We start from the raw sequence: 24,058 nt of genomic DNA, 5'->3' as shown, positions 1-24,058 counted from the left end.
CATGCAGAAAAAATTGTACACATATACATAAACTAGAATAAAAGGAAATAAAAGATAGGGTGACAAGCCCCTTACTGGATTTGTTGGTGAGTATGACACATATGTGACAACTCACTATGAGAGCTTAATATGTCAGGGTAGCAGGCTGCTGTGTCCAGTGTTCTCCTTATTCGGCTGCAAAAGATTCTCCACGTGTGTTGCCGTGTACCGGAAAAACGCTTCAGGACTCCATGGTCTGCAAGCTGCAAGCTCCTCCCCCTTCTCTGACGTCAAAGCGTTTCGCCAATCAGCTTCCTCAGCACGAGCACGTCTAATGAGTCTAATCCAAATGTAACAAATCTATCTAATGATACAGATAGAGAGTAGTTTCTTCCAGAAATGCAGAACTCCTCCTTTAGCTAAGGCTATAATCTGCCTATATGAGTATGGTCTGCACTGGTTAAAGCTTCCTTTGCAAGATCACCGTCCAGATCATACTATGTACAAGTGCAATAATAAGTACCCCTACATAGAAGTATGCTGGCTATCATTGATTTTGACATTTATATTGGTTGCCACAATATCTGTATCACTTTTAAAATAAAAGAAAAATGTAAAAGTGACACTGTGAGAAAAATAAGCAAAACAGAAATATACTTTGTATAATGTGTTTGAATTTGTATTTATTGCATGGATAACACTTTAAACATTTACATACAGATACATCATTTTGCATTTATTTGCCTTTTTATTATGAAGATTTTGTCTCTCATCTCTAAATATCTTCTCTCTCCATGTTCTTTATCAGCTGCCGGTCACTGCAAGGCAGAGAAGGAAGTTAGAGTGGCCATGAGGAATTAGAAAGGACATGATGTAGATACACTCTGTGTTTTGCTAGAGTCCTATTATTATACTGTTTGTGTTCCTGCAAGAACTGTGTTATTTATGTGATTGACAACATTGCTGATTCCTGGAAGAATTATGTATGCACACAACACATAAAAGGTCTGTCACGTTATACATGTATCCATGCAGCATGTATTCATAGTAAACACTTTTACTTTTTTAAAGTGTATAGGATAGGAAGTTTAAACGAAAAATTCTTATTAGCAAAAGTGATTTTGGCATTTGGGAGAAAAATAAGAGTAATCTGACTTTAACCAGAAAATATTGCAAAAGGCTAAACACACCTATATCTAAATATCTAGAAATGTCTATTCAAGAGATAAACAAACTGCAAGAAATAATTTAAAGGCTCATTTTAAACATCACTGCTGGGGTGAACGCTGGTGATTGATGCTCCACTTTTGAGTCTTACCAAAGAAATATGATAAAAAGAAACCAAAAGAACTTGTCTGGTTATCGCTGTGAAACCTCAATATCATCACATTTCCAGAAGATGTCAAAGAATCGGGCACATCAGTGTTGCAGTATTTGCCCAGGACTGGGGAAGTTGATCTGGCACCATCAATTATAGTCAGAGAGTCACAGGAACAACCTGAGCAATCTTGCAGGTCAAAATCAATGAATTCCAGAAACACCTAGAAGAAAAGGCTCATCCTATATTAAAGAGCACATTGTAAGGATTGTGTTTGTAGTTCTTTAGAACTCAGCAAGTGCCTTCATTGACATAACAGAAAAGCATAGTATATTTTCTATTATTCATGCACTTTGTTTCTTACTATCGATTAATTTTTTCTCTTAAACTATATATGATTCAAAATTGCATTAACCCCTTAAGACCAAAGACCAAACTTCTGGAATAAAAGGGAATCATGTCATGTCACACATGTCATGTGTCCTTAAGGGGTTAAAGAACACACAATAAAACTTACTTAACATGTTTGCTATGTTTTTGTTTTCCAGAGAACACGTTCTATCTTTTTATAATCTGTATTGATACCCTGGTTGACCTTACTTTAGACTGTGGTGGAGCTATAATGGACCATTCAGCATCTATATTGTTGGGATATGCCTTGCCATAGGATGGAGAGATGATTCTTCCAGAAGGGCTGGTTAAAGTTCCTCCATAAGAAACTGTATGTAAATAAATGTTATTTAATAAAGCACAAGATTCCATTTAACAGTTACAAAGCAATTGTCCCATTTGCACAGGTGCAATCTTTTTACCTGAAAGATTGAATTAACTAAACACACAACAGAAGAATTATGTATTAAGGGAGAACATCAATACACCTAATATTGTGCTGTAGTGACCAAAACACATTAAGTACTTCAAGTATTACATATTCTGCTTCAATATCTTTCTATTAGTAACTGAATTATCCTTTAATTTGTAATGTGTATGTTTTTAGATGGCAAAATAGATGTTTATATGACATAGTTTGTCTTCAAAATCAGGATATGGAAACTGAACCTTCATTCACAAAATGTCCAATAAACTATAACCCATACTATCTGTTTGATTATAAAGGTAATGTTTACAAAACAAGATATATGGTAGTATCGAAAAAAAGGAGGATAAAGCCCTTAGTTGATTTAAACACCTAGTAATGTTAAAAAGCTATCAAACATTTTTAGAAAAGAGTTCCATACATGTTAAATAACATTACAATTTATATATTAATGCAAAAAGAAATTTTCAAGCCATTGTGAGTGCTGCATTTGTGTTAACAGGGGGTATGTACCTGTCTCATAGAAAGCATTAAATCTGCTAAGATATGGTGTCTGATTGCTCATGAATTCTATTAGCATGCTATTCCCAAAAGAGATAAGTGGTGGGATTATTCCAGCTCCACAAGTCTTGTCCAAGATAACACTAGAAGATTTGCTGTTCCCATCATAAACCTTTATATAGCTGTCAGAGCATCCAGCGGAAGCAGGGATATTAATGTCACTGAGCTGAAGATGAACCTGGGTAAAGAAGATCACAATGTGAGGGTTGAGATTAGATCAAAGGAAATGTCAGTACAGAACACGATAAATAGGTTTAAATGTCCAATTAATTATAGAACTGTGTAATAAGAATCCAAAAACAAGAAGAAATTATATTTAATCATGTTAGCTTTATACCAACCAGTTTGAAAGAGTCAGTTTGAATTAACCAGAGGCAACTACGATCTTGTCCGAATGAGACATTGTCAGTTGAGAAAGACCCTGATTGATCCATTAGTTTCACTCGGCAGACATCTAAGGAAACAAAAAGGTTATGTTTTTTAAAATATTGCTGAAAAATTCTGGGCAGTTATAGGACATGCAACTAAAGGATCAGGGAAACCAAAATAATGTATTCGTTAAGAGAACAAATGTGTTGACATTATAAATATTAATATCAGAGAAATTCTTACTGCAGTTATAGAGTTTGTTAAGTTTGATCACATCCAGGTGGCTCATTCCTATACTCTGTCCAAGTGGTAAAGAAGCATTGCCTTTTGCAGCTATGGTAGCGTGACCAGGGGTGTTAGTGAAAGCCGTACTGTAGAGAGAGGCATGAGGTTTTTATACCCAAGAAGAAGGACAATATCATTTTTAGATAAGACAACATTGTGGATGTTCATAAAATGTACTCACTTTTGATAATGCATGACTGATGTATAATCATACGGAAGGTTCATATTGTTGCTGTCCACGATGTTAAAGTTGAACTTGTTTGCTAAAATGAAATATATTTGCAAACAATATAAAGGTTATTATTCATCTTACACGGATAGTGTTGACTAATTGTTTACAGGCTATTAACTAGGTGAATAGATTTATCAGTCAATTTCTCCTCACTACCAAACATTCTATGAACATTATAGTCTGATTTTCCATGGGTTTTGGTTTTGCATATATGGTTTAATTGCTTACCATCACTGATGTACTTCCAAAAGATGTCAACATGGTTATCTCTGTCACTCCTGCTATGTTCATGGAAAAATCCCAGAGAGTGCATAAGTTCATGTTGGATTGTTCCTGAGCCCAGGCAGCCTGACTTGTCCAGACTGACAGTCTGTTTGCCACCTTGCCTTGCTACATTTGACCAGCACCTAAGAAATTATGTAGATAAATGAATTAAAGAACATTAACTATTACATAGGCATTGTTTCAGAGAATACAATTTATAAAAAAGGAATAAGTGAGTTAAATTTCAGACAAGCTAGTTTTATTAAGCAGATGCTGTGAAACCAAATCTGTCAAACCAAACTTGATCCTGTTCAGTGTTTCCAAATTGTCATGTGAATTGAGTTCTGACCAATCTCCCTTATGTGTAAACTCACCCATTTCCAGATTCAAGGCTCAGATAGTCCCATTGTGATGTTCTCTGAACAAACTTCACACAGCTCATGAGTTCAATCTGTTTCATGGACTCAGTAATAAGCAATTTCTGAATGCTTGCTGAAGAGATAAGATGAGATTTTGTTAAAAAACAAAAACATTCAAATATTTTTAGTAAACAAATGTTTGTAATAACTTACAGTATACTGAGGAAATAACATAAGGGACAGGAACCACTCCATCCGGGGATGCCGGCCAGAAGCAACTATAGCAATTCTTCACACCCCGGCCAGTATTAACGACAATGTCTCCATGCACTAGAGGCTTGCTAATATCTGGAATTAAAATGGCAAAATATTTATCAAACAGACTTTGTAAATTAGGAAAGAATGAGGAATAACATGCTAAAGTAATAGCAAGCAACCAAACAAAACATTAACGTCTCTATAGGAGTACACAAGTAATCTGTATTATAAGAGGGAAATATGTAAAAGTATATAATCTTCAGTAAAGGGGATCTGACTGGAGAATCCCTGATTATATAAACTATGTGCTTGATCACATTAAAAAGTGTGTGTGCTTCCTTGTGCTATTAAGATAGGTGTCATATTTGACCCAGTGAATATCATTATCACCAAGTAATTCCGTATTAGTAAATGTAGATGTGAAGAAGAAAAAGAAGAATAAGAAACATAGTGATAATGATCAGAATTAACTATGTTAATATGGCAGAGACAATTCTGAAGGACTCGAGATCTTAAAAATGAATCCCATGTCCTGCTTTCTTGTCAATATAAGACCATACTCTATGAAGCTTTGAAAAACAAGGTGATGTCTAAGGAGGAATATCTTTATATTTGCAAAAAATCTGCAAGAATATTGATCTTGTACTGCCTACCTAAAAAACACAAACAGTTTACTATACTGACTGGCAGACCAATTTTGTTTGGAGTGGAAAATCTAACTCAGAATGGCACTGTGTATGTAGATAAATTTCTGAGGATGTTAACCCCTTAAGGACCAAACTTCTGGAATAAAAGGGAATCATGACGTGTCAGACACGTCATGTGTCCTTAAGGGGTTAAAGACACCAAGGAAACTCTTAACTATCTCTCTTCTATCATGGTTTCCTCAGGTGTTTTTCTTTGCAGTTTAGATGTAGAATTCCTATAATTATCTATACCACACAAAAATGGTATCAAAACACACTAGAAGGGTCCTTGAATCAACGAGTTAAGCTCATTGAGCACACAGTGAATTTTTGTAATTGAACTGTTGTCTTTTACCCTCCCTCATAATTATTTCCTACGTAACAACATGTTCTACCAACAGGTGCAGGGGACTGTAATTGGGATATCATGTGCCCCCTCATATGCCAACCTGCAGTGGAAAAGAACAAAAAATGTTTTGGAGAAGTGCATCCATATAAACAGATTTATCCACACATTGAAAATATATATCAACAATGTGTTGGTTATCTCGACAGGTACTTTGAAAACCTTTGAGTTTGTAAAATTATCAAATATCAAACATCTTATCCTCAAATTTACCAAGAAGGGGGAGAAATTCTATCTTAACTTTTTGCACTTTACAATTTCCATAGATTAATCAAACCATCTACAAATCACCCTGTATAAAAAAGCAACAGCTACAAACAAAGTTCTAAAGTGGAACAGTTATCATCCAACACCTTTCAAAAAAGGTATTCTGGTAGAACAGTACCTATGAGTTCAGAGAAACTCTTCCACTTTAAAGGATTTAAGGAACAATCCTCATTTTTAAGAGCACAGTTAAGGGAATGAGGATACTCTAACAGTTGCCTTAAAGTGGCATACAAAAGGGCCCTTGACATGGATAGGGAGATCATTCTGAAGTACACTAAAACTGATTTTGCTGACTTAATCTGCTGTTTTGTTGATTTTGATACAGGCTTGGAGGAGGCCAAATCAATTCTAAATAGATTTTGGCCCCTACTCACACAAGATATACACCTAAAAGAGATACTAATGACCCAATCATCAATCACAGCAAGGTGAAACAGCAGCCTAAAAAGGTCTACTTGTTCCAAATCATCTTAGGTACATAGGGAAAACAGCTGGTTAAAAAATACATTGGTGGGCACATATCAATGTGGAGGATGTATAGCTTGCAAGCACTCGGGTGGCATTCCTCGGCGCCCAGACAGTTCAGTGGCGGAACTACTGCTCATGGGGCACATCGGCTGGCTCATGTTCTTAGGGCCACCCGATGGGTATTATTTCTTCATTGCTAGACAGGGGTCCTGTGGCTGTCTGGGAGCCATTTCCTCCCAGCTTCTTACTAAGAGCACTGCACAGGCAGAGGCAGCATAAAGAATGAGCGACTCCAAACCCCACCTTAACATCAACAAGCCACCCTCCTGGACACAAAAGGTAAGCTAACAAGAGGATAGCTGCAGATATAAAAAATATCACATATATGTGTTTATGTGCATGTCATATTGCATGTGTGTGTGTCTATGTCAAGGTGTGTGTATGTGTCAGTGTGTATATCTGTTTGGTCATCTGTGTGTCATGGTGTGCATCTGTTTGTGTTTATGTGTTTTTCAGTGCATGTATCTTTGTGTCTGTGTGCATATGCATCTGTTTGTCAGTGTATGCATCTGTTGGTGTATATATATGTCAATGTGTGTGTCAGTGTTTGTGTGTGTCTGTGCATCAGTGTGTCAGAGTGTGCATCAGTGTGTATGTGTGTGTTAATCTCAGTGTGTATCTGTGTGACATGGTGTGTGCATGTGTCAGTGTTTGCGTGTGTCAGGGCTCAGGTTGCTTATATCTGTGTGTGTATATGTCAGTGTTTGCATGTGTCAAAGTGTGTGCATGCATCAGTGTGTGCATGTATCAATGTGTGTATCTATGTGTGTGTGTATGTGTCAGTTTGTATATGATTTTGTGTGTATGTGTCAGCAAATTTATATGCATCTTTGTGTTAATGTATATGTATATCTGTGTAAGTATTTATGTATGTGGTAGTGTTTGTGTGTATCTGAATACATCCAAGCAATCAAACACCAACACCACATGTAAACATACTCCTGCAATCTAACACAAATATTACATATTAAACACACGTATGCATTCATCCTCCAAAATTATATACAAACACACGCCTTCACTCAAACACCAATACTACACACAAATATAATAGAGCAGCAGGAAATGCTAGCAGAATGCTTGGTTGTATAGGGAGAGGTATTAGCAGTAGAAAGAGGGAAGTGCTCATGCCATTGTACAGAACACTGGTGAGACCTCACTTGGAGTACTGTACACAGTACTGGAGACCCTATCTTCAGAAGGATATTGATACCTTAGAGAGAGTTCAAAGAAGGGCTACTAAACTGGTTCATGGATTGCAGGATAAAACTTACCAGGAAAGGTTAAAGGATCTTAACATGTATAGCTTGGAGGAAAGACGAGATAGGGGGGATATGATAGAAACATTTAAATACATAAAGGGAATCAACACAGTAAAGGAGGAGACTATATTTAAAAGAAGAAAAACTACCACAACCAGAGAACATAGTCTAAAATTAGAGGGACAAAGGTTTAAAAATAATACGATACCCAATCGATCCTTACGGCGTCAAGAAGTCCTTATGCATCGATCCTTATGGCGTCAAGAAGTCCTTATGCATAAGGACTTCTTGACGCCATAAGGATCGATGCATAAGGACTTCTTGACGCCGTAAGGATCGATTGGGTATTGTGTCACCATAAGTACACAAAGGCTGTTGAGACTTGAGCCTGTCCTAAAGGGCTCTGCTACATGTGAGTGGGACCATATAGATTATATTTTCTCACTACATTTATTAAAACGTTACTTTTCTGTATTTATATTTGTTGCAGATACACTGTTACGATATACGTCTTCATACATGTGTATGTTAACCCATAGGGGTGAGTTTGTTAAATTGTAAGCGCTCCACATGCACACCAGTGGTGTTTTTTTATTACTAATTTCCTACACTGAGTGTACACTTGATTCTATGTATTAACCTATAGGGTTGAGAGTCCCTATGTTTAGTGGTAGCAGCTATTATTGTTCATTTCATCACTAACTGGAAGCGCCTTACTAACACACATTCTGTATTTATTATAAAAACATACATGGTTAACAGAAACTTGGAGTTTTTTGTCGTAAATCTCACCTTTGTTTGCAGCTTCTATCAGTTCGAAAACTGTTTTAGCTTCTTTACGTAGGTCATTGATGGTTTCTGGAGAAAAGAGTTAAATCCAAAAATTCACTGGTTAGTAACACTGTGATGTTAAATCTCTGACTTTTGAAAAATCCACAGAATATGATAATAATGTTGTCTGTTATCCATAGAAATTCATGAGGGATCACAACATAAGAAACAAAAATGTATCATATTAATAACTATTGTACAGGTCTAGGCAATAATGTAATACTTACCTTCATATGCTTTATTGAAGACCTGTGGGGGGGAAAAAATAACATAAATGTGGTCTGTGTTTGGACAAGATAACAATAGAACATTTCTAAACTAACCAATGCCTCTCTATCTCTGAATACATATTCATACCTGCACAGGTAAAGCCAGGCCAATCGTCCATTCAGCCACAATCAGCAGTAATATCTTGGTCAGCTCCATGGTAACTGTATAAAAGATCCTCCTATGTTCCTTATTGTCTGAATTATTGCAAATGAATAGTATATATACTTATACCAAGGATGAAGAGGCTGACACCATCACAACCCTAAGGGAGCCACTCCTACATCCATAAACATGCATGAAAACTCTTATAACAAGTAAACCTTTAAAGACTATAATTATGTGCTTTCTATAATAAGTAAGTTATGACGATGTCAAATAGATAATGAACTGAAACACCAGAAAAAAATATATATGAAATATTTTAAATTTTAATATATTTAAATATTTTTATATTTTTTTTTTGTTTAAAGTACTAATATAATGATATACAAAACAAAATGAGTGTAGTACAAAATGCAGTAAAACGTAATACAAAACTTAGTGTGTATATTGCATAACGCAAAACAAAGTAAATGTTTTCACTGATGGAAATGCAAAATAAATTAAATATTTTCACAGACGGGTGAGGTTTTAAAAAAGTATTCCAATAACTAAAATATAGCTGAATTAACAACATTAGAGTAGAAAATAGAAATAGATAATACACAAACCTGATAAAGGTTACTTTTTTTGTTTTGTTTTGTTTTTTTGCTTTGGACCCTGGGTCAATAGACTCTTGAAACTTAAAAAGGCATTATCTCTCTCTATATTTATATATCCTTTGAACTTATTATTCAGAAATTGGTACTGGATTGCTCCATACTTGCACTTTTCTAGATAGATCTTTCTGTAATTATAATATGAGTAGCCAGTAATTTTAGGTCTGTGGTCCATGTGGGCATACACCTTGCTTGGGGTCTTGCATAAAAGGCCAGCTGTGGTTTCCATTAAACAGAATGGAAACCACATGAAGTCTTCATGAAGTCTTGGCTCATGTTTGCGGGATTGGAAAACTACATACACTCTGGTGATTGCTTTATCACAATACTCACCTGAGTATAATCACTAGCTCTTCGAAGAGCTGTTCCTGCTACGCTCTCTGAAGTAGGAGAGGTCTACCCACTGGAAGTTGGATCCTGGTCTAGGGTCCAGGGTGGGTGGAGGACGGCGAGACCCCAACTAAGCTGCGGTGATTTGTGGAGTCTACAGTGCTTATGGTGTCTGGTGGAGTGCTTGGAGCCCTCAGTGAGCACTAGGAGAACCGATTGACAGAGGCACCCGGTCGGGGTGCCAGGCGGTCCATCACAGTAATTTTTAGAAGCAATGCCTGACCCTGTCTTATTTTATATATAATTTTATTATTATGCTGTGCTTTAACTTTATTTATAAAAAAAGTTGGTCAGCTTTGTTCCCTTTATAATAAAAATACATTTTCATAAACTCCAGGTTTTTATTTACTTTAGATGTTAGAATGCCCTTCATTGATTTATTTTTCTTGGCTTGTGCGCCCAAGTTAATCAAATGCCATCTAATAACGCCTTTGAGTTTGCACCACTTAACTGCTGGAGAAACTTCATTATCGTTACTCAGCCAGTATAACGCAATAATTTTTGCATTGTATTCCCTATTCTCTTTGGATAGAAGTTGTTTGCCATTTCTTTTCCATTCTGGGGTGGGTCCATCAAATTGTGTCTTAAGTTAAAGCTTGACAACATTATGATTCGACCATGTGGTCGAGATTATTTTAGAGGCTTTTACCTTTCCCAGAGATATAGCATCATTCAGAATCATGTTGATTCTTGAATATGAGTGTTTTTCTAAAGCAGGTGTAATCTTTGTCACTGGGGTGAAAGATTCTCCAACTATCATAGTGAGCTGCTCTTAACAAAGTTTGATGAAATCTCCTTGCCTGATTAAAAACATTTCAAGGAGGTCTTTTATATTGTTTGAATCGAATACACAGTTAAAATCTCCCATCACCAGAACTGAACTTTATTTAAATGTATCCACTTTAGAAAGGAAATATTAAATATATTAAGTGTGGGAGGAATTAGGGGGGTAGACATTGGCTATTGTGTAAATATTACTGTTTATGCTACAGACCAAAGAGCATGGTCCTAGATTGGCAAGATTTAGCTCTAGGTAGACATCTGGCTTCTTCTGAAGAAAAAGACTGGCTGTTGCACAGGTGCTCTGAGAACACAGGTTAGTTGTGAAACCATTCTAAAATGCTTTGAAAAATGACACTGGGAAAGCCCGGCACCATAGCCACTGCATTATGTTATAGTGATAATGGTGCCTGGCCCTACCAGTGTAATTATCTGGAAATGTTAATGTAAGATCAGTGCGTCAATGGAAATATATTGATTTGACCTACTACTAATTCAATAAAATCCTGCATTTGAGCAACAGCAGAATGGGAACTGTGTCACGCCATCATTGATTGGTGTTTTCACAGTGCTTTCTTTCAAATACCTTTTTTTTAAAGTAGAAAAAAGGTGGAAATAAAATTGCATGAAGCATGTCAAATATATATGATTTTCCCTGTGTTGCCCATGACTTATGTTTGCGTGCTAAAACCAGCATAGTCTTGATAAATCAGGTTCAGCATTAAAGGTTTAAGTCTGGAGGCTATGATTCAGACATGCAAGTTAACAATTGCATTTAATTATGCACCATGGATATTTGGAAGTGGGAAAAATCAGCTAACAATAAACCCAGATGAACCAAATGGAAATATGAGTTCGACAAGTTGATGAGCAGTGGCTCCTGAATTTTGGCAAATGTTTTAAGGTCCAAAAATACAATATTAATATATAATATATAAGTGTATATAATATACAATACAACTACAATATTGGTTATATAAATGTATTTAATATTTCTTATGCAGTCCTCATAAATTCTTATATAGTCCTTATTTAGGGTGGTTATATATATAATGATGGATGACAGAAATATTATTTATTATGGGATATACCTATATACATACATACACGTATACATATATATATATATAAAAGCTGACCAATATATATATAACAAAATGTAGAAAGCCCTTGCACTCACGCTTTAGTGAACTGATTGCCGGGTGCTTGAAATCCAGGAAAATTCTAATATATACAGGTAGTGATCAGCACTTTCTGACTTTTGAAGGTTAAAACTTACAGTTTATTAGTCATCCATCAAAAATAAGATCAACGTTTCAGTCCCAGCAGGGACTTTCATCAGGATCAGGCATAGACAATGTAGTAAAACAGTGCATTTATATACAATAAATATAGGTGAAATTAGTGGAAAATGACTTCCCACTGCTGAGAATAGTGGGAGTGGTACCCCTGGCGTCTCCCATTGTCCCGTGCGCATGCGCGGACGAGGCCATGCCCCCACGTGCCGTGATGACGTCACGCGTTGCCGCGGCAATGGAAATCACATGGTGCTGGAATCAGGAAGTAGCATGCATGCTATACCCAGGTGTTATAGCAACCTGGCTATAAATCATGCAAGTCGTAGTAAAAATATAGTGCCCACACTTCCGTAGGGTCTGGGAACCCTGGGAGGAATACATCGACCCCTGAGTAAGCGCCCCACATTCCTGCAGGGAAATAGAGACTACCTTTCATGGGCGGCGCCTGCCTTCTCCCGACATCGGGTCCAACCCACCTTTTCTCACCCCTTCCCTCCCCCCCCCTTTTTTTTCTTTTTTCTTTTTTCTTTTTTCTCTCTCTTTCTTCTCTCTCTCTCTCTCACAACCTCTCATACTGACCGGGGGGAGAACAATACTGCCATATACTCTAGCTTCCTCCTATCATACCACCGGTTTTCTCTTCTGTTCTTTTCTTTACTTGAAGTTCAGTTTGTTAAGAATGTTAAGAAGGTATAAAAGTTCAAAGTGACAGCTCATCACAGTGCAGAGACCACATGAGTTGCCCCAGTAACACAATGTTCACAACGACCTTACAGTAACCGTGAAATAACGTATTGCATACCCCAAACGCTGGCTTTTGCGAAAGCCCTTAAAAAGCTACAATAATTGGGTATCTTTCTTCACCACGACAGCAATAGATGCCTATTCGAAACACTAAAAACAAAAAGGTGACGGGACATGTCATTAACTGCAATATTGACTGCCCAAGTCCACTCCACCATGATTATCTGGGCTTCTGCGTAAGCCGCACTGTTGTGTTAACTATTGAATTGTCTTATTATGCCAATACGGGCTTCTGCGCAAGCCACCCAAATGTCTTATCAATTGCACATTGTTACGTGTCACGACCAAAAATAAAGAATTTTTTAAAAAAATATATATATATAGTGCCTATATCCTCAACCAAAACAGTGCTTCAATCTAGGAAAAGATAGGAAAGGGAAGGAGCTAAATTGGAAATTAAAAATAAGATTAAAATACATGGTACATACAATAAATTTAGATCTCCTGCAATATATATATATATACATTTAATAACATAGGAAGTGGCTAACCTATCTCTATTGCAGGACATCTAAATGTATTGTATCAATTCAAATATAAGTATCTTCTAATCAGAGGTCTTAAAGTGGACCAAATATACTTAATTTAAAGTGCTTGCTAAGTTATTATAAAGTGCTTTATAGATTAATAAAGTGATAGTTGTGTTCCGGAGCATGTGACTCCTACTTATTAAAGTGCTGTCATTATAGAACGTGCTATATTAAAGTGATGTTGCCATCTTGTAAAGTGCTATGATTTCAAATATAAAGTGCTGGAAAAATTAAAGTGCTGGAAAAATTATTCTGTGGGTGTTAAAGTGAAACACGTGCTTCATGATATTAGTACAATATTTACAATAACCATCTACCTATGTACATAAAGACAATGTCATTATTCAACTAATGTACCAAATATAAATATATAAAAACCATTAAAAACATTATTCTTATTGCATAGGGGTTCAACTTTTAGAGAAATGAATGATAGGAGATCATCTCATTAAGTCTTTTGGGTGCAATCAAATTTAACTGGAAAATCCACTGTGTCTCTCTGTTAAGAAGAAGTTTGCCACGGTCTCCCCCTCGCTTGGGTATAGGAATGTGGTCTATTGCAATAAATTTTAAAGAAGAAAGTGGATGTTTCATATTCAAAAAATGTTGTGCCACAGGTTGTTCTGAGCGTCAATCTCGGTATGCCACACGTATAGCCGACCTATGTCCACGTATCCTCTCACATAGTGGGCTTTCGGTTTTACCGATATATGATAACCCACATAGACATGTTAATTTGTACACCTCGAATGGTGTTTTACACGTAATTGTGTGTTGTATTTTAAACACTTTATTGTTGTGCAGATGTTGAAAAGTTCTTGATGGGGTCATGTGGCTACATGTAACACACCCTAAACAACAGACACTACCACGATACTGGATTGCTGCTTCTTGACTGGAGCTTTTAGTCGGGTCTTTATGTACCACTATGTCCTTTAATGTTTTATTCCTTTTGAAACAAATCAATGGGTTTTCTTTGAACACTTTAGGCAAGGTATCATCGCTTGCCAGCATCTTCCAATTTTGTTTGACGATTTTGGCTATTTTAGGTGAAGCGTCATTATTGGCCATTGGGAATACCATTGCTGGTGGCTTTCTAACTTGCATATTGGCATTGGCATTTCTTGCTTCTTGTTGTGCCTTGAGCAACTCCTGACGTCGATAGTCTCTTTCGAGGAATTTTTGAGTCATCTCCTCTATCTGTTCTTCCATCTTGTGTTTATCCGAATTATTGAGTGCAACTCTCAAAAATTGCGCTTTGGGCAGTGATTCTTTCAGCATTCTTGGATGTGCACTTTTATTGTGCAACAATGTATTCCGGTCTGTGTCATTTTTATACAGACAGTGTGTAATGCCTTGTTCTTTGATGGATATTTCCAAATCTAAATATTGAATAGTGGATGCACTGATATTAGATGTAAATCTGATTGGAGTATCTAGTTAATTCAAATGTTGAACCATTTCTTGCGCTTCCAATTCTGTACCTTTCCAAAAAATCAACAAATTGTCGATGTAACGAAAGTATGCCATTATAAAATGGTTGAATTTGGAGAAGATGTAATTTTTCTCATAAATATTCATGTAAGAGTTGGCATACATAGGGGCCATCGCTGCCCCCATGGATGTACCTGCAACCTGTAAAAAACAGTCCTCCTCAAACCTGAAGTAGTTGTTTTTAAGCGTTAATGATAGTAATTCTAGCACATATTCTATTGGTGGTCCTTGATATGTAGTGGCACAGTGGCAGCACAAAGTGTTTGTCTCATGGCCTCAATTCCTTCCTCATGTGGGATTACTGTATAAAGATTTCTCACATCCATCGTTATCAAAATTATGGGATCCCTACCAAAGTCAAATGAATTCATTTTAGTTATGAGTGTCGGTGTATCTCTGATGCAGGTTTGTATTTCAGCTATAGGTGCTTAAAATAGATGATCCAGCCATTTCGCAATCGGTTCTAAAATCCCTCCAATCGCTGGCACTATGAGTCTCCCTTGTGGCTTAATAGGATCTTTGTGTACCTTTCGTATAATGTATATAATTGGAATCCTTGGATTTCTTTTCAATAAAAAATTATATACCTGTAGGTGAGGTGGTTTTAAATAAAACTATTACAATCTCTAAGATTTGAAATCATTGTTTAGTTAATAAGTGAGTGTGCTGGATTCTGCATTTTGTATAATTTGGCCCCAGCAGCACCCTATAATGTATGCATGTTCTATGCATTGAAACAGGTTATAGACCCAGAAGTGATGTTGGAAAATAATGTAGCAGGCTTTGCTTTGACAGAGATGTGTCTAACTATGAGTAATGGCAAGCAAAGTTCTTGGGTCATCTGCAGTTGATGAACCTTAGGAAACCATAATAAATGAACCAGATGATACCGATGATGAAGATGAAGGTAAATGCAAGGATGAGGATACATATGCTGACTTAATTCAGTTCTTACATGATAAAAGTTTGTCTTTATTCATGAGGGAGACAGCTGATGATGGAAGATAGGTGATTTGAATATTAAGAGATTATTACACAGTCAAGGGATGAATGATTTGTTTATACAGTGAGCTAGCGTCCCTTCAGAAAGGTGTACATGAAAATGTGACAGAATATGTTAAATGTGCAGAGAAAACAGTTACAGTGTTAAGAATGGCAGGATAAACCGTAAGATACAGATTTCTGCTTATGATGATTCTGAAAGTTTTGCCTGAATGGTTTAAACCATTTGCCATCCATATTAGAATGCAAGAAATGATAATGGTACGCTTTACCTTAAATGAGATGGAACATTTCCCCAGTACTGGGAAGATTTCAGAAATAATGACCACGCCGTAACAAACATGATTATTGTTACAGGGTGTTTGACTCACCACAAAACCTTGAAGATACCATAAATTTACCTCAGTCACTGTCCTGGCTCAATGCTATGAAAGGGGAAATAGATTCACTAGTAGAAAATTTAGACTCACTTTAACTACTTTACCAGAAGGTAAACTGTCAGTGAGGGTGTTGATGGGTGCAATAAACTACTAACAACAAACAGTACATGACTATGAATCTAGCAGTGCTATATGACTTAATTCTTTATAAAATGGATGTAACAACAGCTTACTTGCACGCCTCAATTGATTGTGAGATATATGTAGAACAACCAAAAATAATTGCATGATTTAAATCAGTCTGGTTAAAATTGGTATAAAGCGCTACATGACATTTTTATATGAAAATAAATTTCAGCAGAATCATGCAGACCACTGCATATACATGAAAAATGATGAAAATAAAAAAGTGATACTGATAATATGGGTAGATGGCCACATCATAGATGCCAGTAGTCAGGGTTCGGCTCTTTTATAAGGCAGCACAGGTGGCCGCCTTTGCGTACACCGGCCTAAGGGGCACAATATCCGGGTGGCAGGAGGGTGACGGTGTGACAGTCACTTCATTTAGTGTGGTGGAGCTCCAGTACAGTGCAGAATCAATCTCTGGTGCATGCTGCATGCTTTTTGGAAGGGTGGATATATAAATCATGTCATATCCCTGTATACCACACAGCACAGCCGGCACCTTTGGTGGTGTTGAGCTGCTAAATAAGAACTCATCAGATCACAGAGCAGGTCAGCATGATTCCCTGGGACTTGATTGCACATGAGTGATATGTAAGTAAGTAATTGTGACTGTATGTATGTCTGGCTGTGTCTGTATGTCTGTGTCTGTGGATCTCTGTATCTCTGTGTCTACATGCCACTGTATGTCTGTATGACTGTGTGTGTATGTTTCTGAAGGCCTTTGTCTGTATGTCTCTTTATGTCAGTGTATTCATGTTTCTAAATGCCTGTGTATCAATATGTCTCTTTATGTATGTGTATGTGTGTCTCTGTGTGACTTTGTCTGTATGTATTCGTATGCCTTTGTCTGTATGAATTTATGTCTGCGTCTGCATGTCTCTGTATGATTGTGTCTGTATGACTGTGACTGTATTTCTCTGTATGACTTTGTATGTCTCTATATGACATAGTCTGTATGTCTCTGTGTATGAGTGTACATCTATGTCTGTATGACAGTGTACCTGTCCAAATGTACAGATAGATTGTATGACTGTGTGCCTGTATTAATCTGTAAGTTTGAGATGCACACAAAGGGCTTGGGATGAAATAAGATATACACAAGGGGGTGTAAAACATACAAAGAGGTGGATAAAACACACTAAAGGGGTAACAAATTCAAAAGAGGGATTACGAGACACACAGGTGAAGATGCGTTTTTTTGGGGGAGAGTGGTGACAAAATGCATCTTTGCAAGTGTAACCAAAAATTCCCTGCCAGTAGTGAAACAATACTCAAGCATTTAAAAGAAAAGCATACAGCTAACTTAAAGATGAAAGATTGTGGAAGAATCAAACCTTTCTTATGGTCCATACTTATGGTCTAGTAAAGATAAGCCAAAAGAGGTACATATCAAATATTTTGGTATGAAGTTCTTTGTGTGACAGAGTAAACCCACATTAACCTCATGTAAACAAAGGCTAGATCATGATGGTCACAAGAATCCTCTGGATGATTAGGTCACAGCTAAACATGTGATGAAATACATAAAACATACCATCCACTATAATTTATTTTAAAAGAAGTGTAATCAAGACCTTAAACTAGAAGCATACATTAATGTATATTGGGCTTCCAGTTAGTGATTGTGACAAACTGCCAATTGCCACTGGGCATTGGAGAGGACTTATCGCTAGCCTCCTGCCCTGCGACTATGGTCCTGGAATGTATTGCCCTTTAAGAATTACATTTGGGAAATATGGATTCTTGAAAGCTGTTCCTGTCCCTTTAAATGCTTTGGAGCAGGGTTACAACTTTTAAACTGGCACTTCAAATGCAGTCAAAGTGCCGAAGTCGTTGAAGTGGTGAAGTTGTCGAAGTGCCCGCCATTTGACAAATGAACACGTGGCGGCGGCCATTTTAACTTATTCGAACACGGTCAGCGGTGTGTGCAGCCAAATCTATGGAACTGTTTGCGGCTACCCAATTGCATGAACACCACTGACCCGTACCTTCTTCGACACCGCGGCTGGAGACTAAGTCCCGTTCGAAGATTCGAACGCTCGTTCGAATGGGACTTAGTCATTTTCTCGGTGCAAAATAGACCGACCGCACAGCCCAAATCCATGGAACTGTTTTGGCCATGAAAATGTGCTTGCGGTCAGATATAAAGGACTTATACCTATCTCGAGAACGGCTGAACGGATTCGAATGATTTTTGTATTTGGAATGTGCTGATTAATAATATGTAACTTTTATTAATATTGGATGTATGGTTTTCGAGTTATGAAAGTTGGGTAAAAATTTGGTTTAAATTGCACGGATAATTGGGTTACTTCTCAGGCTAAGGGGATGGAATCTGTGGGATGTAACCATTGTGTGATTGGGTAATGTATAATAGTATGTGGGCGTCTCCCTTGCATGGGAGAATTGCATAAAAGCAGAGTGTGTGTAATTAAACCAGAGATCTTCCTGACCCTCAATACGTAGCCTTGTCTCGTTATTGGAGGGAACTGCTATATCACACAGGGGATTGCTATGCTCTGCATACTCCCTTGAGCTTTTTTCACTTAGCTCTTGTTCCTGATACGCTCTCCCTGGAGGAGAGGTCTTCCCCACAAGGTCCTGGAGGACAGAAGCTGATTCCAGGGTGGACAGAAGACGGCGCGGCTCCAGTTAAGCGGTTGTGGAGTCTGCGGTGGTTGTGGTGTCCAGTGCGGTGCTTGTGGTCCTCGGCGCAAGCTAGGAAGCGTCCATTAACGGAAGGTGTCCGTTACAGTGATCAATGAAGGTGTCATGGTCCTTGATTAGTGCCCAATCAACAGAATTATAGCAGATATCATGACTAATGTAAATAAACAATATCAATGGTAAGGGGGTCTGCTAATGCAGAATCTCCTACTCTAAAGATATCAAACCAGAGATACACTCCAGTAGTGTCTCGGGGTTTAACCCCTATTCATCTATAAAGTTGATTGGTAACTCTTACTTCCAGAGAGAAAGCTCTGTATGTAGGTGTAAACTGGAGAAAAATAAAAAGAAAATAAATATACTCTTAATAAGAATGCTACACCCAAAATGTAGTTGTGGTCAGATTTAAATTGTGGTCAGATTCTCCAATCATTCACTGTACAGGTCTTGGTATTAATGTAATACCTAACACTATAGGCTTTATGGTCTATCTGTGGGAAAACAAATGGACATTAATGTATTCTGTATAGGGACAAGAGAACAGTATGAAATTTCTAAAATTACTAAAGTCTTTCTACACACTTGAACAGGTAAACCTAGGCCAATTTCCAATTCAGCTAAAATCAACAGTAGTATCTTGGGGAGCTCCATGGTAACTGTATAAAGGATCCCCTAGCTGTTAGTTTTTGGAATATTACATATGGACTGTATATATACATATATCAAAGGAAAATAGGCTGACACCTTCATAACCCTAAGGGTGCAACTCTTACTTCCGTAAACATGCTTTCCATTCTATCCTTCTGCTCCCAGGAGCTGGTGATGTCTCTCCAAACAATGGTCCCTCCTCCACTAACCAGGGCCGGACTGGGGATACAAAGCAGCCCTGGAAAAAAATGTTATGCCAGCCCCATAAGTCACTGCGCAATATATTGTCGCATGTAATATGTAAGGCTATGTCTTACCACCCCAGATGACAGATGATTGAGTAATATATATATATATATATATATATATATATATATATATATTTTTTTATATATATTGCTTTTTCTAATATAAAATATTGGTCCTTTCAGAGTAAAATGTTTAATTATACAGTAAGCATACTCACATGCAGACACTGACATCTCAATGACACACACAAGCTCATTGATACACACCTTCATAGACAAAGAATCTCACTGATATACATCAGCTCACTGACATAAAAACACAAGCTTACTCACTAGCAGGCACACACATGCAAGCAAGCTCGCTCACTCACTAGCAGACGTGCACACACACACACACACACACACAGCTTAATGTCATGGTACTGGTATCTATAGCATGTCTCTACAGGCTTTTCAACGTAAACACTAACTTTTCCGAGAAAAGGCAGTGTTTACATTGCTTCAAAGTGACACCGCTAGTGACAGTCACTCAGACGGTCACTAGAGGTGCTTCCTGTGTCAGTGCACCTACATTCAGGGCCTCCACACTCTGGAGGCGCTGAACGTTCCCCATAGAGATACATTGATTCAATGCATCTCTATGAGGAGATGCTGATTGGTGTAGCGTTTTGCAGCCAATCCTATGGCAAAGCATTGGATTGGCTGAGATCATCAAGCTTGATGATCTTAGCCATAGAGGCAGGGCCAGGCGAGGGGAGACCAGCACGCTGCGTGGGGAAAAAAAAGGTGAGCAAAAACACTATTTTTAAACACACATATACACCATGACAGACACAGAAACACACATATACCATGACACACACACACACACCATCACAGGCCATGACACAGACTGACCCACACACACACCATGACACAGACAGACAGACACACCATGACACACACGCACATATACCATGACACACACACCATGACACAGACAGACACACACACCATGACACAGACAGACGCACACACACACACCATGACACACACACACACACCATGACACACACACATATACCATGATACACACACCATGACGGACAGACAGACACACACCCCATGACGGACAGACAGACACACACCCCATGACGGACAGACAGACACACACCCCATGACGGACAGACAGACACACACCCCATGACAGACAGACAGACACCCACCCCATGACGGACAGACAGACACACTCACCATGACGGACAGACAGACACACTCACCATGACGGACAGACAGACACACTCACCATGACGGACAGACAGACACACACACACCTTGACGGACAGACACACACACCATGACGGACAGACACACACACCATGACGGACAGACACACACACACACACACCATACAGACAGACACCATGACACAGACAGACACACACACACACCATGACGGACAGACAGACACACTCACCATGACGGACAGACAGACACACACACACCTTGACGGACAGACACACACACCATGACGGACAGACACACACACCATGACAGACACACACACACACACACACACCATACAGACAGACACACACCATACAGACAGACACACCATAACACACATTTCTACTACCTGCCAGGGGGTCGTGCAGTGTGCTGGTGGCCGCTGGGGAACTTGTGCTGGAGTCTGGCGGCCGCGGGGGGAGGTCTGCTGGCGGCCGCTGGGGGTCTGGTACTGGCGGCCGCTGGGAGAGGTCTGCTGGCGGCCGCTGGGGGTCTGGTACTGGCGGCCGCTGGGAGAGGTCTGCTGGCGGCCGCTGGGGGTCTGGTACTGGCGGCCGCTGGGAGAGGTCTGCTGGCGGCCTCTGGGGGTCTGGTACTGGCGGCCGCTGGGAGAGGTCTGCTGGCGGCCTCTGGGGGTCTGGTACTGGCGGCCGCTGGGAGAGGTCTGCTGGCGGCCTCTGGGGGTCTGGTACTGGCGCCGCTGGGGGAGCAGGCTGTTCTGTCTCTGCTCCCCCGCCCTCGCGCGCTGCTGCATGAGACCGGCGCCAGAATATGACGTCATATTCTGGCCGCGGTCTCATTAAGCGGCACGCTGGGGCGGGAGAGCAGAGACAGAACAGCCTGCTCCCCCAGCTGCGCCAGTACCAGACCCCCAGAGGCCGCCAGCAGACCTCTCCCAGCGGCCGCCAGTACCAGACCCCCAGAGGCCGCCAGCAGACCCAGGTGTCTGCCCGGCCCCAGGTGCCGACGGCCCACCGGGAAATTTCCCGGTATCCCGGTGGGCCAGTCCGGCCCTGCCACTAACCTACCTTGTGCTAACACCAGAAACCACACGAAGCATATACCCATCTTATGTGACTCTCTCTTCAAGTTCTCCTCTCACCCTGCCCTCTGCAATTCATACTCTGTGCAACATCACTAAATCAACTGCTATCCATGACATACTTATCTCATATCCCCTAAATTGACTTGCTTTAACTGAAACATGGCTCTCTCCCTCTGACACTGTTACCCCTTTTTCATTATCCTTTGGTGGTCTTCAGTTTACTTTCAACCCAAGACCTTCTGACAGTAAAATTGGCAGTGTAGGGTTTCTGCTTTCATTCCACTGATCCTTAAACCATTTACCCACCCCCTTTTTCCTCTCTTTCACCTCATTTAAAATTCCTGCCTGTTCAAACCCTTCTCTGCAAACATTGGTGCTTATTTACCACCCCCTTGGTTCCCCCTTCTCTTCCTTAACCATTTAACACACCCTTGTCTACAGAAGTAGCCTCAAAACGTCTTTCAAATGCTTCCTTCGCCTATTACATTGGGGTAATTCACCCATGCATGTAGCTGGCAATACCCTAGATCTTTTTTTTTTCAGTTACATGAACAGTTTATAATTACTGTAAAACTCAATTTTTTTCTCCCAGGTTACCATCTCTTGTCATTTTGTTCTTAAGAGCATCACTCAACATGCTCAACCTAACCCTCCTAAACTCAGAAGGGGTATCCTCAGCAATCCTCAGCTTATGTTGATCCTCAACTCTCATCCATATAACAAAATAAACATATAACAAAAATAGATAATATGAGAAATCTGAGAATGGACAAAAGCTTAGAGAAACTCGGTAGCTTGCCCTTTTGTAAATTCCTGCTCAGGTCTCAAAATAGTTTTTTGCTGCTAAAGAGCTTGTTCTTGCTCTCATATTCTCTCACATTGATTACTGTAATACTCTCCTAATTGATCTTCCCAGAAACCATACTGTCTCACCACAGTTTGTAATGAATGCTGCTGCTAGGCTGATTTTCCTCTCACATCTTACCCCTCTGTCAATCCTATATTATAGGAGTCAATCAAAATAATATCCCTTAAATATCAAGTTGTAAACAATTCTAACTCCTGTTATATTTTTTTCACTAATTCATAGGTATGCCCCTTCTCAGTCTCTCCGCTCTGCAGGTGACCTTCTCCTGTCCATTGCTGCACCCGTATTATTAACTCGTCCTTGCAGGACTTCTCATGGGTGACTCCTTTACTTTGGAACAGCCTGCCTACCCCATCAGACTCTTCAATAGTTTTAAATCACTTAAGAAGTCTCTCAAACCCCATCTCTTCAGAAAAGCTTATGGCCTCCAAAAGTAACATCTATCTCACAAACCTGTCTCTTGCTCTTTCCTAAAGGATGCTACTCTTACATCCAGTTCTGCTACTTTCCTACCTTTTTGGTTGCTATACCGCTTGATGCCCTTCCTATTACATTTTTTACCCCACCCCCTCTAGAATGTAAGCTTGTTTGAGCAGGGTCCTTATCAACCTACTGTTCCTGTAACAGTTTGTAAATGTCTCATTTATTGTTAAAGTTACCCAATATATTGGGGAATAAGTTGGCGCAATATAATTGCCCCACCAAAAAATAATTATAATAGTCATGCAATGCAATGTAAAATAAAAATAAACCACAAAAAACTGTGCCAATAAAACTGCTTCCTTCCCCTAGGACTAATTAGGTAATGTGTCTTTATATATGGAATGTTAAATGAACTGTATTATCAGTTACACCATATTATAAGATTTAACAGGTAACAAGTTAAATGCCACCTTGTACAACATGACTTTATAATTAGTTTAGGTACACCTATAACAAGGTGATTTAGAGTTCAATAAATGAACAAATTATATGCCAATCATTATTTTTTATTAGGGA

The 24,058-nt window shown here is 38.9% G+C and overlaps 1 protein-coding gene across 1 annotated transcript; it reads right to left on the bottom strand.

Annotated features, from left to right (window-relative positions):
• Positions 1 to 1,247: 1,247 nt before the first annotated feature.
• Positions 1,248 to 8,848, bottom strand: LOC134586116 (astacin-like metalloendopeptidase). Its single transcript, XM_063441625.1, has 12 exons — positions 8,780 to 8,848; positions 8,650 to 8,671; positions 8,384 to 8,449; positions 4,398 to 4,532; positions 4,200 to 4,317; positions 3,790 to 3,968; positions 3,511 to 3,592; positions 3,288 to 3,415; positions 3,017 to 3,129; positions 2,628 to 2,853; positions 1,898 to 2,016; positions 1,248 to 1,520 (listed from the first exon to the last, which is right to left on the bottom strand). The coding sequence occupies exons 1-12, from the start codon at positions 8,846 to 8,848 to the stop codon at positions 1,248 to 1,250; spliced, it is 1,530 nt and encodes a 509-aa protein (XP_063297695.1).
• Between the last annotated feature and the right edge of the window lie 15,210 nt (positions 8,849 to 24,058).

This window comes from Pelobates fuscus, chromosome 2 (genome assembly GCF_036172605.1).
Source record: "Pelobates fuscus isolate aPelFus1 chromosome 2, aPelFus1.pri, whole genome shotgun sequence".
Taxonomy (NCBI): domain Eukaryota; kingdom Metazoa; phylum Chordata; class Amphibia; order Anura; family Pelobatidae; genus Pelobates; species Pelobates fuscus.
The sequence above is the reverse complement of the archived record's forward strand: the minus strand, read 5'-3'. Positions and strand labels throughout refer to the sequence as shown.